At 40.6% G+C, this 20091-nt stretch overlaps 1 protein-coding gene across 7 annotated transcripts in view; it reads right to left on the bottom strand.

Moving 5' to 3' along the window:
• Positions 1-204: 204 nt before the first annotated feature.
• The window catches only part of LOC102121091 (uncharacterized), a 65450-nt gene continuing 45563 nt past the window's right edge, over positions 205-20091 (bottom strand). For 5 of the 7 annotated variants that reach the window (XM_065536547.2, XM_065536550.2, XM_005589007.5 and 2 more), the window contains 3 exons: positions 6596-6719; positions 6172-6267; positions 205-1687 (listed from right to left, as the gene is read on the bottom strand). In XM_065536547.2, the coding sequence (XP_065392619.1) occupies positions 285-1687; positions 6172-6267; positions 6596-6719 (1623 nt within the window). In that variant the 3' untranslated portion in view covers positions 205-284. The remainder of the gene's footprint in view (positions 1688-6171; positions 6268-6595; positions 6720-20091) is intronic. The other 2 variants (XM_074023348.1, XM_074023349.1) reach the window with 1 other exon arrangement.

The raw sequence follows: 20091 nt of genomic DNA, 5'->3' as shown, positions 1-20091 counted from the left end.
GTAGAGACGGGGTTTCACCGTGTTACCCAGGATGGTCTGGATCTCCTGACCTTGTGATTCGCCCGTCTCGGCCTCCCAAAGTGCCTACTTTCTTTACATTCATGGAATTCTTCAATTTTTCACCAGTTGTATCATGATGTGTAACAAATTCTGAAACACAAATAAATCTCCGCTAATTCCTAACATTTATAAGGTGTCTCACACTTAGAATTATGGGTTTTTATTTTTCCAAATCAGTATGAATTTTCTCATGTTAATCAAATTCTAAGCCATCCCTCATTTCTTCATTCACTCCTGGTTCCTGAATGAATTCTTTGATGTTGACTAAGGTGTGAGGCCCGAATAAAGGCCTTTGCACACTGCTGACATTCATATAGTTTCTCACCAGTATGAATTTTCTGGTGTCGACTAAGTTCTGAACCATGACCAAAGGCCTTCCCACACTCCTTACACTCATAGGGTTTCTCACCAGTGTGACTTCTCTCATGATGAGTGAGTTCTGACCTTCGAATAAAAGCCTTCCCACATTCCTTACACTTATGGGGTCTCTCCCCAGTGTGAACTTTTTGATGTCGAACAAGTTCTGTGCTACAAGTAAAGGCCTTTCCACATTCCTTACACTCATAGGGTTTCTCACCAGTGTGAGCTCTCTGATGTCGGGTAAGTTCTGAGCCATGACGGAAGGACTTCCCACATTCCTTACACTTATAGGGTTTCTCCCCAGTATAGACACTCCGATGTCGAATAAGATGTGAATCAGAGATAAAGGCTTTCCCACATTCCTTACATTCATGGGGTTTCTCACCAGTATGAATTATTTGATGTAGACTCAGCTGTGAGGCACAACTGTACACCTTCCCACACTCCTTGCATTCATAGCATCTTTCACCAGTATGGATTATCTGATGAAGGCTCAGTTGTGTGTCATAACGAAAAGCCTTCCCACATTCCTTACATTTATGGGGTTTCTCACCAGTATGGATTCTTCGATGTCGAAAAAGGTGTGAGGGACGGGTAAAGGCCTTCCCACACTCCTTACATTCATAGTATTTCTCATCAGTATGGATCCTCTGATGTAGATTAAGCTGTGCGGTGGATGGAAAGGCTTTCCCACACTCCCTACACTTATAGGGTTTCTCGCCAAGATGCATCCTCTGATGCTGACTAAGTTGTGAGCTGGAATGAAAGGCTTTCCCACATTCCTTACATTTATGAGGTTTCTCTCCAGTATTAACGCTCCGAGGTTGAGTAATTCCAGAATCACGATTAAAAGCACATTTGTTATTTTCACTATGGTTTTTGCTTTCATTAAGCCTCTGATGCTTAATCAAGTCTGATCCACCATTAAAGATTTTCCTATGTTCTCCACATTTAGGGTCTTTTTTCTTATTATGAATTATTTCATGTTGAATAGGACATGACTGGCACCTGAAAGCATTCTTACATTTCCTGTATTCATAGGATTTCTCTTCAGTATGAATCCATTGATGTTCTCTATGGGCTGTGCACTGCACGGAAGTAAATGGTATTACAGCTTGTCTGAAATGTCCCTCCTGGAGACCCTGTTGTTTCTCCACCTGGCATCTGATTTCTCTGATAGCTCTGACCCTCTCCTGTTGCAGTGACCTAATTTCATAAATGTTTTCCTTTGGAGAGAAATTCTTGGTTTCTCTTCCAAACTCCCAATCTGTAAAATAACAAGAAGAAAATGGGAGGTATTTTCACATTGCAGGACAAAGAAAAGTTCTGAAGTAGAAATGACAAACTAAAAATAGTTAATAATTCTTTACACGGCAATTTAAAAAAAAAAGGGAAGTGAAAAATGAGAAAATGAGGAGCTTTTGGGCTCAAGCAATCTGCCCACCTTAGCTTCCCAAAGTGTTGGGATTACAGGTGTGAGCCACTGCACCCAGCCACATCTCTGATACTTTTAAAGACCCTTGTGATTACACTGGGCCCACTTGGATAACCCAAGATCCTCTCCCTAACTGAAGTTGAGCAGATTTGCAACCTGAATTCCCCCTTACCATGTAAGAGTAACATGTTCACAAGTTTCAGAGATTCAGATATGGACATCTTTGAGGGGGTCATTATTCTGCCAATATTGGCTTATAATGTATAAATATGTAATTTGTATGACAATAATAGTACAAAGAAGGGAGGTGGGAACAGAAGTATTTTGGAGCAAAGTATTTATATAAGATTAAAGTTAAGTTAATATTAATCCAAACTAGATTGTTTTAAGTTGAAATGCTAATTGTAATCTTGAAGGCAACCACTAAGAAAATAATTTCAAAGACTATTGTACAAGAAACAGTATAGGAACAAAAATGGTACTCTAGAAAATATTTAGGTAATATAACAGAAGGTAGTAATGGAAGAATAGAGGAATAAAACAATAACAACACAAATAGAAAGCAAATACCACAATACCAATTGTAAATCCCACCCTATCAGTGTATTAAATGTAAACACATTAAACACTACAGACTTTGTTAAACACTACAAGAAGAGGTTGGCAGGATGGATTAAAAAAAAATGTGATCCAAGTATATGCAATCTACCAGAGACACACTGTTTTTGTTTTTGTTTTTTGAGACACAGTCTCACTCTGTCACCCAGGCTGGAGTGCAATGACATGATCTCAGCTCATTGCAACCTCCACTCCCTGGGTTCAAGTGATTCTCATGCCTCAGCCTCCTGAGTAGCTGGGACTATAGGCATGGGCCACCATGCCTGGCTAATTTTTTGTATTTTTAGTAGATACAGGGTTTCACCATGTTGGCCAGACTGGTCTCAAACACCTGACCTCAACTGATCTGCCCACCTCTGCCTCCCAAAGTGCTGGGATTACAGGTATGAGTCACCATGCCCAGCCCCCAAGACAAACTTTAGATTCAAGGACACAAATAGTTGAAATGAAAGAATGGAAAACGATATACCATGCAAAGAGTAACCACAAATGAGCTAAAATAGCATTACTAATACCAGACAAAATAAACTTTAAGACAAAAATTGTAACCAGTGAGAAAAAAGGATATTTTGGCCGGGCACAGTGGGTCATGCTTGTAATCCCAGCACTTTGGGAGGCCGAGGCAGGCAGATCACAAGGTCAGGAGTTCAAGACCAGACTGGCCAACACAGTGAAACCCTGTCTCTACTGAAAATATAAAAATTAGCTGCGTATGTTGGCAGGCACCTGTAATCCCAGCTACTCGGGAGGCTGAGGCAGGATAATCACTTCAACCCGGGAGGTGGAAGTTGCAGTGGGCAGGGATTGTGCCACTGCACTCCAGCCTGGGCGACAATGCTAGACTCCATCTCAAACAACAACAACAACAAAAACAAATCAGAAAAAAGGGTATGTTATAATGATAAGAGGATATAATGATAGTCAGAAAACTGTAACAGTTGTAAGTATATATACACCTAATAACACAGGCCCAAAATACGTAAAGCAAGAATTAAAGACAGCAATAGACAATTGAACAAATTGAAGACTTCAATACTTTACTTTCAATAATGAATAGAATAGCTAGGCAGAAGATCAACAAGGAAACAGAAGGCTTGAAAAACACTATAAACCAATTAAACTTAAGAAGACATTTGTAGAATACTCCACTCAACAACAGGAGAATACACATTTTTCTCAAGCACGTATGGAACATTTTTCAGGTTAGACCATATATTAAGCCATAAAACAGCCCTCAATAAATGTAAGAGGACTGAAATCACACAAAATATGTTTTGCAACTACAATGGAATGAACTTAGATATCAACAGCAGAAGGAAATTTGGGAAATTCACAAACATGTGAAAATTAAATAACATACTCCTAAATAAGCAATGTGTTAAAGAAGAAATCACAAGAAAAATTAAAAAATATTTTGAGATAAATGAAAAGTCAATATACCAAAACTTATGAAATGCAGTAAAAGCAGGGCTTAAAGGGAAATTTACAGCTAAAAACACCTATATTAAAAACAAGAAGAAAAAAAAAAAACAGAGATATCTCAAATCAACAATCTAACTGTGTATCTTAAGGAACCAGATAATAAAGAATAAACAAAAACATAAAGCTTCCAGAAGGAGGGAAATAATAAAAGATAACAGCAGCCATAAACAAAATAGAGAATAGAAAAACAACAGAGAAAATCAATGAGACCAAAAGCTGGTCCTTGGAAAAGATCAACAGAATTGGCAAATCTTTGGCTAGATTGACCAACAAAAAAAGAGAGAAGTCTCAAAATACTAACATCAGGAATGAAATAGGAGATATCACTACTGACCTTATAGAAATAAAAAGGGTTATAAGGAACTCCTACGAATAACTATATGCCAATAAATTAAACAACTTAGACAAAATGGACAAATTCCTAAAAAGACCCGAAACTACCAAAATTGACTCAAGAGGAAACAGAACACCTGAATAGACCTATACCAAATTAAGAGACTGAATTAGAGTAAAAAAATCTTCCCACAAAGAAAAGCCCAGGAGCAAATGGCCTCACCCAACATTAAAGAAAACTTAATATAAATCCTTCATGAACACTTCAAAAAGACAGAAGACAAAGAAACATTTCCTAATTCTGAGGCCAGTATTACCCTGATATCAATCAGACAAAGCAAAGATATCACAAGAAAACTACAGACCAGTATCTTCAACAAAAAAGACCAAACCAGATCCAACAGCTTAGAGAAAGGATTATATACTACATCTAGGTAAAATTTATCCTACAAATGCAAGGTTGGTTCAACATCCAAAAGTTTATCAATGTAATCAAACATATTAATACAACAAAGGACATCAACTACAGATGTCTTAATAGATGCAGAAAAGGTAACGGAAAAAAGTATTCTAAAATCCTTTCATGACAAAAATACTCAACAAACTAAGAGAAGAAGGGAACCTATATACAAATGTTCATAGCAGCTTTAGTCATACATAGTAGCCTAAAAGTAGAAACAACCCAAATGTCTACCAACTGATGAATGAACAAAATGGTAATATCTATACCATGGAATACAATTTGGCAATATAAAAGAATGAGACACTGGTATATGTTACACTATGGATGAACTTTGAAAATATTCTGGTAAGTGAAAAAAGCCAGTCATAAATTATATGTTGTGTGATATCATTAATATAAAATGTCCAGAACAGGCACATCTATAAAGACAGAAAGTGATCAGTAGTTGCTTGGGGTTGGGTTTGGGCAGTGACTGCTAACGGGTATGGCGTTTCATTCTGAGTGATGAAAATGTTCTACAATTAGACTGTTGTGATGGTTGCAAACTGACTAAAAATTACTGAACTTTAAATGGATGAATATTATGATATATGAATTTTATCTCAATAAAACTGTTTTTAAAAGTCAGGACAAAACTGGACCCAAAATGCAAGTAAAATGGTTGTCACAGGGGAAGAAAGAGGGCACTTCCTCTCTGAAATGAGGGGGAAGTATTATAGGAGGTGAGCAAGAAAGCCTGGTAAATGGAGCTGAAACATCCTTACTTTCTTTTTTTTTGAGATGGAGTCTCGCTTTGTCACCCAGGCTGGAGAGCAGTAGCGTGATCTCGGCTCACTGCAACCTCTGCCTCCTGGGTTCAAGCAATTCTCCTGCTTCAGCCTCCCAAATAGCTGGGACTACAGGCACCTGCCACCATGCCCAGTTAATTTTTGTATTTTTAGTAGAGACAGGGTTTCACCATATTGGCCAGGTTGGTCTTGAACTCCTGACTTCGTAATCTGCCCGCCTTGGCCTTTTTTTTTTTTTTTTTTTTGAGATGGAGTCTTGCTGTGTTGCCCAGGCTGGAGTGCAGGGGTGCAATCTCGGCTCACTGCAACCTCTGCCTCCCAGGTTCAAGCAATTCTACTGCCTCAGCCTCCTGAGTAGCTGGGATTACAGGCATGTACCATCAGGCCCAGGTAATTTTTTTGTATTTTTAGTAGAGACAGGGTTTCACCATGTTGGTCAGGCTGGTCTCGAACTCCTGATCTCAAAAAAAAGCCTTCCAAAATGCTGTGATTACAACATCCTTACTTTCTCCTCCCGATCTCAAGCATTTTTAAGCAGCTTTCCCACCAAAATCTCCAAAGTGCTGCCTTCTCACAGATGAGCTAAGTGACCAACTGCTATGGCCTCCCCATTCCGGTTCATCATCACTCACCTGGACACCATTCTTTTGTCTCATTCCTCTTAACCAACCAGGGCTCTTTCTTCTGCTCCAATAAGGAGATCACATTTGGCTTAGTATCAGAAAGCCCTGCTCAAACACAAAGGGAACAAGGTTTTGTTGTGGGTGTCAGAATTAAAAATCAGTCCCTAATTATCAAGAAAGAGGAGCAGGTAGATTAAGGGTCAGAAGAAAGAGTAAGGGTCAGAGCACCAGGGAAGATAAAGGTGCCTAATGGAACAGCCTATTTCCAGCTTCACAAGAGACAAACCATTCTTTTGGTGAGCAAGAAACATTAACTCATCCAGGTACTTGAAAAGCACTTGTGACAAACTCAGAAAAAAGAACGTAAGAATTCCAGAAGGCCAATTCTGTGTTTGGCGGGGCGGGGAGTGTGCAGAGGGGCAGATAAAGTTACCTAGTAAGACCAGGTTGCCGTAATTTTCCAACATTACATCTCGGTACAAATCCTTCTGAGCAGAGTGCAAGCATTCCCACTCCTTTTGAGAGAAGTAAATGACCACATCTTTGAACTTCAAGTCCTGAAATCACAAATAAATATAACATTTGTGAAATTCATGGACAAAATCTTTAAGACAATATAAAAGAAAATGGAGAAAGCAATTCAGTAGGGAAGTTCCATTAGGAAAACAGGCCATACTGGCCCCATTCAACATGGATGGGTCAGTGTGGAAACAGGGGTGATCAGAGTCAAGTGCCCACATGGTTCTTGGGCATGCCTACTCCTGCAGAGGTAGCCTCTAGGCACTTCCATTATCCACCCACGTCGGAGAATAAACTAAGTCCATGTAAGTGGTTTTTCCCAATTAAATGAAACAGTGCTTGCAAATACACAGCACACCCTATGTTAAGCACGCAAGCTTCTCATTGCCTCTTCCTCTTTCCCATTCAATAAATTAAACCCTAAATCAGTTTTCTACATCACCATTCTTAAATAGACAGCAATTTTACTGGCTGCATGATTCCTCATATAATGTTCTTATTTTGAGGAAGTCGGTTGGAGAAGTTCCCTAAAGGTTATTTTGCAGTTATGATAGTCATTATTTTTCAACAATATTTTATTTTATTTTATTTTATTTTATTATTTTATTTTATTTTATTTTATTTTATGACAGTCTCACTCTGTCGCCCAGGCTGCAGTACAGTGGAGCAATCTCAGCTCACTGCTACCTCTGTCTCCCAGGTTCAAGTGATTCTCCTGCCTCAGCCTCCTGAGTAGCTGGGACCACAGGCATGGGCCACCACACCTGGCTAATTTTTGTATTTTTAGTAGAGACAGAGTTTCACCATGATGGCCAGGCTGGTCTTGAACTCCTGGCCTCAAGTGATCCGTTCGCCTCGGACTCCCAAAGTGCTGGGATTATAGGCATGAGCCACCGTGCCTGGTCATTTCTCAACAATTTGCACATCTGGCTAAATTGTTCCTGTTACCACAAATGTCCCCAACCAAACTCTCCTTGTTCCTTAGCTACCAGAACTGATGGAGAAAGATCCAGACTCACAACGATGTCACACGAGGTGCGCACATACTACACAAGTTCAAAATGGACACACTTTATCCATCTGGCACAGACTCCTTGGGAATATCCTGTAACTCCATACAATCTACATATCTCAGGATATCCCCAGTCCTAAAATCCTCAGACAGCTAGAGATACTGGCTGATACTGAGACTGCAACACAATAAATCAACATCAATTCCTTTCTTGTCTAATGAGAAAACTCAAGTTTGCAATATGTGATTCCACTTAACCATTCATTTCCACTTCATCAAATCACAGCTCCAAGAAGGGAGGTATGAAAATTTCCATCAGGGATTGGTTTTCCTACTCCATCAGTACTCTCAGTGAAAGAATATGAATCTAAAAAATGCTAATCCTAGTATAGTGGCTCACTCTTGTAATCCCAACACTTTGGGAGGCCAAGGTGGGAGGATTGCTTGAGCCCAGGAGTTCAAAACCAACACAGTGAGATCCTGTTTCTATAGAAAAATCCAAAAATTAGCCGAGCAAGGTGGCACGTACCTGCAGTCCCAGCCACTTGGGAGGCTGAGGCAGGAGGAGCTCTTTGAGCCTTGGAGGTTGAGGCAGCAGACCCATGATTGTGCCGCTGCACTCCATCCCGGGTGACCGAGCAAGACATTGTCTCAAAAAACCAGAAATGCTAAGAGGTTTGCTGATAAATACCTAAACAGTTCTTGGAGAACAGAGGGGCCCTTAAGAGACAGCAGCCTTGGCCAGGCATGGTGGCTCATACCTGTAATCTCAGCACTTTGGGAGGCCAAGGTGGGTGGATCACTTGAGGTCAGGAGTTTGAGATCAGCCTGGTCAACATGGTGAAACCCCGTCTCTACTAAAAATACAAAAATTAACCAGGCATGGTAGCGTGTGCCTGTAATCCCAGCTACTGGGGGGGCTGAGGCAGGAGGATCGCTTGAACCTGGGAGGCGGAGGTTGCAGTGAGCCAAGATCGTGCCACTGCACTCTAGCCTGGGCAACAGAGCAAGACTCCGTCTCAATCAATCAATCAATAAAAGAGATAGCACCCTTTGGTAGCATTACTGACTATAATGGGAAGAACTGGAGAACAAGTCCCTGGGGAAGGGAAGAAGTTTTAGGAAAAAGAAATCTGCTCAATCTGTTCAAATTTTCTAAAGCAAAAAGAAGGCATTCAGAAGCAGAGAGCAGAACAGTTGTTACCAGAGACGGGGTGGGGGTACAAATGCGGAGATGTCAGTCAGTGAGTACAAAGTTACAATCAGGAGAAATGAATTCTGGTGTTCTATTGCACAGTAGGGTGACTATGGTTAATGATAAAATATTGTATATTACAAAATAACTAGAAGAGGCTTTTGAATATTCTTACCACAAAGAAATGACAAATGCATGAGGTGATGGATACACTAACCACCCTGACTGGCTCTTTATACAACATAGATACGTACTGAAACATCAAATTGTACCCCATAAATATGATCAGGAAGTGCTAGGATTACAATGTGTCTGATACGGTTTGGATCTGTGTCCCCACTCAAATCTCATGGGGATTTCTAATCCCTAATGTTGGACGTAGGGCCTGGTGGGAGGTAATTGGAACATGGTGGTGAATACCTGATGAATGGCTTAGCACTGTCCCTTTGTTGCTGTTCTCGTGATAGTAAGTTCTTACGAGATCTGGCTGTTTAAAAGTGTCTAGCGCCTTCCCTGCTTCCTTCTGCTCTGGCCAGGTGAAGTGCTGGCCTCTCCTTTGCCTTCCATCATGATGATAAGTTTCCTGAGCACTCCCAGAAGCTGAGCAGATGCCAGCATCATGCTTCCTGAACAGCCTGCGGAGCTGGAGCTGTAAGCCAATTAAACCTCTTTTCTTTATAAAATCCCCAGTCTCAGGTATTTCTTTATAGCAATGCGAGAAGGGACTAATACAGTGTTAATTAAAATAAAAAATAGAAAAGAATGCATTCAGGCCAAGTGTGATGGCTCACGCCTGTGATCCTAGCACTTTGGGAGGTGGAGGTGGGAGAATTGCTTGAGTCCAGGAGTTTAAGACCAGCCTGGGCAACATACCAGGACCCCGTCTCTACAAAAAATAAAAAAAATTAAAAAATTGAAGACTGCAGTGAAGGAGAGGAGACATACTAACACATTGATAATAGCTTTTACAACTACAAAATTTATACCCTAGGTTTTTACTAGAGAAAGCCTGGGAAAGCAAAACTGGAAGAAAAAGCAAGTAATGGGGATTTCATTGATCTTTTTGGATAAGAGAATTTTGATGACAAAATTCACCAGACTGACCTTAAGGTCCCCAAAGGCCTGAGAATGAATCCCTTCACCCCATCCCTGCTTTTGGTACTCCAACACACACACACACACACACACACACACACACACACACACACACACACACAGAGTCTGCTTTTTTTTTCTCTCTGAGATTTGAGAAAGAATGAACAAGCCTTTGTCTTTCTTGAATCCCAGGGAATCCAACTATAGAAAAACAGATTCAGAAGAAACAGCTTTCCCACTGTCAGGAGCTGATCAGAGCCCAGGGCCTGGGCTCCCTTTCGTACAACCTGGATGTCTCTGAGACCCTCAGCCATGGAAGGCACCCCAAAGACTTGAGGGAGCCCTCAAGGCCCAGGAGCACAGGACACCTAGGCAGGCCCAGCTCTGGACAAAGATTTCTACAACAGAGGGTTCCAGCCTCCCCCAAGCCTAATAGAGATAGGAGGAATAAATTCTAGTGTGCTACGCACCAGCCACTTCCTGGGCTTTGCTCCTATATCCCAGAACTGAGGCCTTTGGAACTAAAACTAAAACCTCTTTGGAACTAAAACTAAAGTCTTCTGCAAAGACTCTGCAGAATCAGCAGCACTGAGCCAGACAACCCACAGTATCAGGAGGCCCTTAGCAGCCTCAGCAGAGCTCAATTACCCAGATACACAATGCAATGGCTTCCCATGAGACCATAGTTCCAGGAATCCTCATCGTCAGTACATCCCGGTTCCAACCTGAGATTACCCATGGCTTTCCTGCCTGACATTCTCTCTTGCTACTACCCCTAACCTTACTGCTGATAGTGTAGTGCACATTGCATCTCAAGGACAATCAATGTACTTTAAGCACTTTAAGTTCCTGGTGCCTACATATATTAATCCTCACGATAAGGTCATGAATCCTAACTGAAAGGAAACTTTAGCTTGGAGAAGTGAAGTCATTTACTCAAATCTGCAGCTACAGTGGCATTGCTGGGTTTTGAATCTACTGAGAAATAGCCAAGTCTGCACCTGGCTGCCTTCTAACTTCTGGCTCTTGTAGATGCAACCTGAGAATTTCCTGATCCTTTGAAGGAACCCTCAGCTGGCCCCTGCACTTAGGGGAGCAGAAAATGCTAGGTCTGCTGTGTTTGTCACTGCAGATCACAGCAGTCTATGAAGGGAGATCAAAGGGGTAGAAGGGAATGGGAAGAGAGGAGCAGCTGTGTCAACAAAAATCCTCTTATCCAAAAATACCAATCAAATCCCCATGACTCTGGCTCTATGTGGGCACTGGGGTCGCAGATAACTCTTACTTAGCATACATTTGCCCTTAAAAAGCTCAGTCACGGAGGGGGAAAAAAAAGAAGAGAAAATCAATCATAGGACACCAGGCTCTGTGGGGGACTAGTTACTACGTCCAAATCACCAGCTGAAAAATAAGAGATTGAATATCAAAAATACTTTAGAATGCAAGGATGAGTTGACAGAGAAGTAATCTTCAGCAGATAAAACTATGTCAAAGTGCGAACAGAGAGGCATATGCTGAGCCACTGAGGCTTATTTTCCCCAGGGAATGTCTATAGAGCCCAGATGACCATAAGCTTTGACATTTATGATCTTAAGGAGCAAGGGGAGAGGAGATCAAGCCTACACTGGCCAAGTGGGGGGTCTAATTAATTCCACACTACAAAGACCTGGGACCTCTAGAACCGTGCCCTTAGAGTAAGGGAAAACTAGATGTAGCATTCCCATTCTTAGAGTCTGCTAGGAAAACTGCCTGACTTGAACCTTGGCAGACGGTGGAAGGGAAACATTTTCCCCTGAGGAACTGTAACTACAAGCCAGCCCTCACACAGGCCTGCAGTTCACATAACGATACTAAGGTGGATCTAAAACACTTGCCATCTGTGTTTACTTTATGGTGGTCCTGGTTTGGCAGGGCTCCTAGTAGAAGCAAACACAGACCTGCCCTAGAGGAACAACCTTTAATCAGGCCTCAAGAATCTATGGGTAGAATTCCAAGGAAAATAACCTATTAGTCAAAAATAAAAGCAACACAACATTGTGAATGCACTAAATGTCACTGAACTATGCACTTAAAAATGGTTAACTATATATTATGTGAATTTTGCCTAAACAAAAAATCAATTAAAAAAAAAATGGCCAGGTGTGGTGGCTCATGCCTGCAATTGCAGCACTTTGGGAGGCCAAACTGGGCAGATCACTTGAGATCAGGGGTTCAAGACCAGCCTAGCCCATCTGGTGAAACCCCATCTCTACTTAAAATACAAATTAGCCGGGCATGGTGGCGCATGCATGTTGTCCCAGCTACTCGGGAGGCTGAGAAACAAGAATCGCTTGAACCTGGGAGGTGGAGGCTGTAGTGAGCCAAGATTGTATCAGTTATCCAGCCTGGGTAACACAGTGAGACTGTGTCTTAAAAAAAAAAAAAAAAAAAAAAGGAAAGAAACATACAAAGAGGCATAATTCCATGAACAAAAAGGAAAATCACTCATGCAATTGTTTTAACTTTTCATTATGTTTGAAAATTTCCCTAATAAAATGTTGAGAGGGAAGAGGAATTACCTCCGTAAAAGATTCATATATAGATAATGCCAAAAATTATAAAACAAGCATATTACATGTTTTTAAAATGGAGGAAATGTAATAAGAAAACTTCATAAAGATGACAGAGGATTTCAAAAAAAGGAAAAGAAATAAAAACATAAAACAAAAAACATACTTAAATCATACAATGGCTAGAATAAATCTCTCTGAAGAGAAAAATTACTGTACTGAAAGGTATAAAAAGAGATTATGCAGAATGCAATTACAAAAGACAAATGAGGCCAGGCACGGTGGCTCACGCCTCTAATCCCAGCACTTTGGGAGGCCAAGGCGGGTGGATCACGAGGTCAGGAGATCGAGACCATCCTGGTCAACACGGTGAAACCCTGTCTCTACTAAAAATACAAAAAATTAGCTGGGCATGGTGGCGGGTGTCTGTAGTCCCAGCTACTTGGGAGGCTGAGGCAGGAGAATGGCATGGACCCGGGAGGCGGAGCTTGCAATGAGCCGAGATCCGGCCACTGCACTCCAGCCTGGGCAACAGAGCCAGACTCTGTCTCAAAAAAAAAAAAAGACAAATGAGCAGATGTACAGAAGAGAGATTAAGAAGATAATGTGAGATAGCTTAATAGATATTTAACTGAAGTTCTAGAAGGAGAAAGGAGAATTAAGAAAATGGCAGTATTGGAAGACAGGACAGCTAAGAAATTTTCAGAATTGACAAAAGCAGATTCAGGAAGCCCAGTAAGTCTTAAACAGAATAAATAAAAATAAACTCATGCCTAGACAATCAGACCAAAACTGCAGAGCACTAAATACAAAGAGAATACGTGAAAAGCAATTTGGGAACAAAGGTAGATCATCTACATAAAAAAAAAGGCTGATTGACAGACAACTATTTAATCAACTATTAATAACAAAAATGTAAACCGGAAGACAGCGAATGTCCCAGTGTGAGGGTAGAATACCTTTCACAAATGAGGGCAAATAAAGACATTAAAAAAAAAAAAACCAAAATCAGAGAGAAATTTACTGTTTATTCCATCTAAAGGAAAGTGATCCCAGATGGAGAGCCTGAGATGTAAGAAAGAATGGTGAACCAAGAAAGTGGTAAATACATGGATAATCTAAGCTAACACTCAATACATAAAATTTTCTTATGGGTTAAAAAAAGATAGAAGGAAAATACCTGACAATAATGTAAGTTGTTTGATTAGTTAGAATATATCCTACTTCCTTATTTACCAAGAATATAAGAATATTTTTTAGTTTTAGACACTAGTAAGTTAAGAAAGTGTATTAAAATTTCTAAGGTAACTACTAAATAAACACAAATAGCTTACAACTTTCAAACTCACAGAAGGGAAAATAAAATGAAGATAAGAAATACAGAAAAGGGAGAATAAAAAGCACAAAAATGATACCTTCAATTATATCAGTAATTACAAGTACTGTAAATATACTAAATACTCTTGTTAAAGAACAAAGTTGGTCAAAGTTGTCAAAAACCAAAGCCCAGCTCTCTGCTGGTTATTAGAGACACATCCAAAACATAAATATTCAGAGAGATGAAAGTTAGAAAAGGATAACTTTATGCTTAAATAATAAATAATATACACATATTATATATACATATACATATGCATAAATGAAATAGAAACTAAGAGACAAACCCTAATCATAATGGCAGATTTTAACAAAACACTAGAAATAACTGATAGATACAACAGACAAAAAGTCAATAAAAACAGAATATTTAGATACCAAAATTATTAACCTTGATCTAAAGGCTGCATATAGAACAATGCACTCAATTCAAATAACATTCTTCTCAATCATATGTGGAAGATTTTGAAAAACTGACCACACTGGACCTTAACGCAAGAGAAAAACGTTTTGCATGAATGAATACATACTAAGAAAACGATGCAATACTAAGACACGACTGCCTCATGGGCAGGGGGAGGATGGGGGTAGTAAATGGCATAGAAGGGAATAAACAAATAATCTGAAAAGAGTGGCCTTGCTCACACCATTGATAATATGAGTACTCCAAGATCCTACCATAGGAAAAAGAAAAGGAAAACTGATATATTTTATGAAGCTAGACCAGAGGTCAGCAAACTTTTTTTGTAAAGGGCCAAATAGTAAGTATCTTAGGCTCTGTGGGACATACCATCTCTGCTGCAACTCCTCAACTCTGCCATGCAGCACAGAAGCAGCCATAGATGTTATATAAACGGATTAATGTGAGCCGGGCGCGGTGGCTCAAGCCTGTAATCCCAGCACTTTGGGAGGCCGAGTCGGGCGGATAACGAGGTCAGGAGATCGAGACCATCCTGGCAAACACGGTGAAACCCCATCTCTACTAAAAATACAAAAAAACTAGCCAGGCGTGGTGGCAGGCGCCTGTAGTCCCAGCTGCTCGGGAGGCTGAGTCAGGAGAATGGCGTGAGTCCGGGAGGTGGAGGTTGCAGTGAGCCGAGATCGCGCCACTGCACTCCAGCCTGGGCGATAGAGCCAGACTCCGTCTCAAAAATAAATAAATAAATAAATGGATGAATGTGGTTATGTTCCAGTAAAGCTTTATTTATGAACACTAAAATTTGAATTTCATACAATTTCCATGTGTCATAAAATATAATTCTCTTGATCATTTCCCCCAACCACTTAAAAATGTAGAAAACAATCTTGGTTCACAGGCCAAGGCCACAGTTCTCCTGGGATAGAGTAACTTGTTAAAGACATTATGAAGAACTGAAATTACTGGCCAGTCTTACACATGCCACAGATTTAAAATTCTAAGCAAGTTATTAGCAAACTGAATCCAGTAATATGTAAAAATTTATCACACATCATGGCTAAGTTAGGTTCTTCCCAATAAAAGGTGCATACGATACTGGAAATAAATTAAAATTATTAGGCACATTAACAGATTAAAGAGAAAACACTTAGGATCATTTCTTTTTACTTTCTTTTTTTTTTTTTTGAGATGGAGGTTTGCTCTTGTTGCCCAGGCTGGAGTACAATGGTGCCATCTTGACTCACTGCAACCTCTGCCTCCAAGGTTCAAGCGATTCTCCTGCCTCAGCCTCCCAAATAGCTGAGATTACAGGTGCCCACCACCTCGCCTGGCTAATTTTTGTTGTTGTTGTATTTTTAGTAGAGACAGGGTTTTGCCATGTTGGCCAGGCTGGTCTCGAACTCCTGACCTCAGGTGATCCACCCAACTCAGCCTCCCAAAGTGCTGGAATTACAGGCATGAGCCATCGTGCCCGACCAATCATTTCAATGGAGGCAGAAAAGGCATTTTAAAAATGCAATATTCCTTCATGATAAAAACTTAAGAGCAAATTAGCGATAAAAAAGCAATGTCCCTAACCTGATAAAGTACCTCTACAAAAAAAAAAGCCAAGTGCAAACATAAGTAAAAGTGAAGTATCTAAAACTGTGAATAAGACAGGGTTCCCATATTCACCATTCAAAACTGTTCTGGGAGGTGGAGCCAGTGCAGCAAAGTAAGAATTAAAATAAGGTTAAAAAAGAAGGAAAGAAATCAATACTAATAGACGAAGACAATTATTTACAACTAAAACGTGTCTTTATTCATCAATGATATGATCAAGTTGCATGACCCCACATCCAAAAGAATCTACAAGATGTGAGAATAAATAAGAGTTAAACAAGGTGGAGGGATATAAAATTAACATCTCAAAATCAACTTCAATAATCTGTCATGGGAGTTTTAAGAAAAAAAAAATCAATGGCAAGTCTATATACCAGAAACAATGAGAAAATTATATTATATTTTATTTTATTTACTTTTTTTTTTTGAGACTGGGTCTCGCTCTGTCACCCAGGCTGGAGTGTAGTGGCATAATCATAGCACACCGCAGCCTCATCCTCCTGGGCTCGAGTGATTCTCCTACCTCAGCCTACCAAGTAGCTGGGACTACAGGCATGTACCATCATGCCTGGCTAATTTTTTATTTATAGTAGAGATGGGGTCTCGCTATGTTGCCCAGGCTGGTCTCAAACTGCTGGGCTTAAGTGAGTCGCCTGCCTCGGTCTCCTTAAGTGTTGGGGTTACAGGTGTGAGCCACAGCACCCAGCCTATATTCTAAAATTAATGTCATCTAAGAAAACCACAAAACATAAAAGTACCTAGAAATAAAATTAACAAAAGATATGTAAGACTCTAATTATAAAATATTATTAAAACCATTTCACAAGACTCAAATAAGCAGAGTTATTTAGAGGCAGAGGAAGACTCAATACTGTGAAAATGTCAACTTTCCCCAAATTGATCAAAGGTGTAGTGCATTACAAATCATTATCCCGGCTGGATTTCTACAGAACTTGATCGGTCAATTCTAAAATGTATATGAAGCCAAAGCCTAGGAACAGCTAAGACCTTTCTAGAGAACAGGACCATGGTAGAGGAATGTGACTTACCAAGTATCAGACATTACTAGAATGCAGTCTTTAGGCGGTATGGTTTCAATAGACAAACAGACTGGCAGATTAGAAAGGAGAGCCCAGAATAGACCAACATATATATACGGAAACTTAATTTATGACAACTGTCACTGAAGTACAGAGAAAGGAGGACTGTATAGTAAGGAAGTCTGGCCTTTGTCCTAGCTCTTGGGAAGTAACCTCTAAACACTTCGAATTTCCTGAGTGATAGGAATGTCTTTGTTATTTATGGTGGGCCCCTAAGACCATGTCTGTTAGTTTATGCTCATGAGATGACTAGGGCTTGGGGCTGGCCACACCTACCTCTACCACGTAATCGGTCTTGGGACTTTGAACCATGTGATATCAGCTTGACTTTCAGGCAAGGAGGGAGGACAGATGCTGGAAACTGAGTTCGTGCACATGGAAAATGATTCAATCAATGATGCTTATGTAATGAAGCTTCAGTAAAAACTGGGCACTGAAGCTTGAGTGAGCTTCTCTGGTTGACAATACTCTGGGTGTACTGCCAAACATCAATACTGGGAGGCTAATACAACCCAATGTATCCTTTCCCTGTTATAAACGTGACTGTGAATATAACAGCTTTCAGTGAGTTCTGTGAGTCTTTCTACTGCATGATTATACCTAAGGGTGGTGGTGGTGGAAACACCTGAATTTCTAGCTAGCTGGTCTGAAGTGAGAGTGGTCATGGGAACCCCTTAAGTTGTAGCTGGTGCCTGAGTGATGGCATCTTGTAGGGACTGTTCCCTCAGACCCTGCAGTTTGCCTAATCCTTTACAATAAATTGCCTTTTCAATAAATGATGTTTCAGATATTAGTTATCCAAATGGAAATACCATACCCTACAATTAATTCCAAGTGAACTGAAGACTTAAAAGGCAAAACAATATCATTTATAGAAAACAGGGAGAATATCTTTACTCTTAGGAGAGGAGAGATTTCATACACAAGATGTAAATAAATTAAAGAAAATAGCGTTAAATATGATGGCATTAAAATTGAGAATTTCTACCATCATTTAAAGGTTAAAGTAAGAAAGCATGCACAGCACATATAACTGACAAGGACAACAATCCACAATACTTAAGAAATGCACACAAAGCATTAAAAGGAACAAAAACTCTGGAAATATAAAAATCAATAGAAAAATCAGAAATGACATAAAATTGTACTTCAGAAAAGAGAAAACATGAACGCCAATAAGCATGAAAATGGTGGTGGGGGGGGCTCAACCTCATTTATTTTTTTATTTTTATTTTATTTTATTTTTTTTGAGACGGAGTCTCGCTCTGTCACCCAGGCTGGAGTGCAGTGGCCGGATCTCAGCTCACTGCAAGCTCCGCCTCCCGGGTTCACGCCATTCTCCGGCCTCAGCCTCCCGAGTAGCTGGGACTACAGGCGCCCGCCACCTCGCCTGGCTAGTTTTTTTTGTATTTCTTAATAGAGACGGGGTTTCACCGTGTTAGCCAGGATGGCCTCGATCTCCTGACCTCGTGATCCGCCCGTCTCGGCCTCCCAAAGTGCTGGGATTACAGGCTTGAGCCACCGCACCCGGCCTCAACCTCATTTAGTACCAAAATACGCAAATTTGAAATCAAAATAATATATATCAACTCACACCCAAGTGTGGAAAGATATACAAGTTTAATAATACCAAGTGTTGGTGAGGACACGAAGTAAAAGGAATAGTAAATGAGTATAGTAAACACTTTAGAAAACAGATGGGCAATGTCTAGTAAGGCTGAAAATGCATATAACCTATGAGCTAGCAATTCCATTTCTAGTTACATATTTACAGAAATTCTTGCACAGGATACAATAAGAGGAGTTCAAGAATGTTCACAGGAGTAATGTACACAATATCAATGAAAAAATGTATTCATACAATGGATGGCTATACAGTAGGATAAGTTTGCAAGGTGAATGAATCTCTTGAACACTTGTTGGAAGACAAGTAACAGAGTTGCAGAAGAATCCAAACAGTATGATTTCTTGACATCAAATTAGAACAGGAAAATAAACACATATGGTTAAGACTGTAAAGAAAAACAAGGAAATGCAAAACACAAAATTCAGAATAACAGATATCTCTAACAGCTAAAGAAGGGGATTTGGATTGGGATGATCAAAGCACACATGGGATTTCTAACATTAGCATTCTACCTCTTAACATGGGTGTTCAGTCCCCCTTAATATGTTAAACATGTTCTACTATTCAATATTTAATAAAAGCAGTTTTTGTTGTTGTTGTTGTTTTTTTTTTTTTTTTTTTTTTGAGACGGAGTCTCGCTCTGTCACCCAGGCTGGAGTGCGGTGGCCGGATCTCTGCTCACTGCAAGCTCCGCCTCCCGGGTTTACGCCATTCTCCTGGCTCAGCCTCCCGAGTAGCTGGGACTACAGGTGCCCGCCACCTCGCCCGGCTAGTTTTTTGTACTTTTTAGTAGAGACGGGGTTTCACCGTGTTAGCCAGGATGGTCTCGATCTCCTGACCTCGTGATCCGCCCGTCTCGGCCTCCCAAAGTGCTGGGATTACAGGCTTGAGCCACCGCGCCCGGCCATAAAAGCAGTTTTAAAAAGACAGTTACAGGCCAGGCGCGGTGGCTTATGCCTGTAATCCCAGCACTTTGGGAGGCCAAAGTGGGCGGATCACCTGAGGTCGGGAGTTTGAGACCAGCCTGACCAACATGGAGAAACCCCGTCTCTACTAAAAAATACAAAATTAGCTGGGCGTGGTGGCACATGCCTGTAATCTCAGCTACTTGGGAGGCTGAGGCAGGAGAATCACTTCAACCCCGGAGGCGGAGGTTGAGGTGAGCCGAGATTGCACCATTGCACTCCAGCCTGGGCACCAAGAGCGAAAAAAAAAAAAATACAGTTACAATATAGTATGATAAGGACTATAAGAGATACAGTAATTGAGACCAAGAGCAACCACAAGACTGACGCAGGCTTCATAGATGCTGGTTCTTGACCTAGGTTCCGTAGAACCTAGAGAAAGGGGTGGCAATGGATAAAAGCCCTTCTTGTGTTTCTTGTACAATGGAGGCATGAGATAGACTGTGCATTCTGGGAACTGCTAGTAGTTT

The sequence above is a fragment of the Macaca fascicularis genome, chromosome 19, assembly GCF_037993035.2.
Source record: "Macaca fascicularis isolate 582-1 chromosome 19, T2T-MFA8v1.1".
Lineage (NCBI taxonomy): Eukaryota > Metazoa > Chordata > Mammalia > Primates > Cercopithecidae > Macaca > Macaca fascicularis.
The sequence above is the reverse complement of the archived record's forward strand: the minus strand, read 5'-3'. Positions and strand labels throughout refer to the sequence as shown.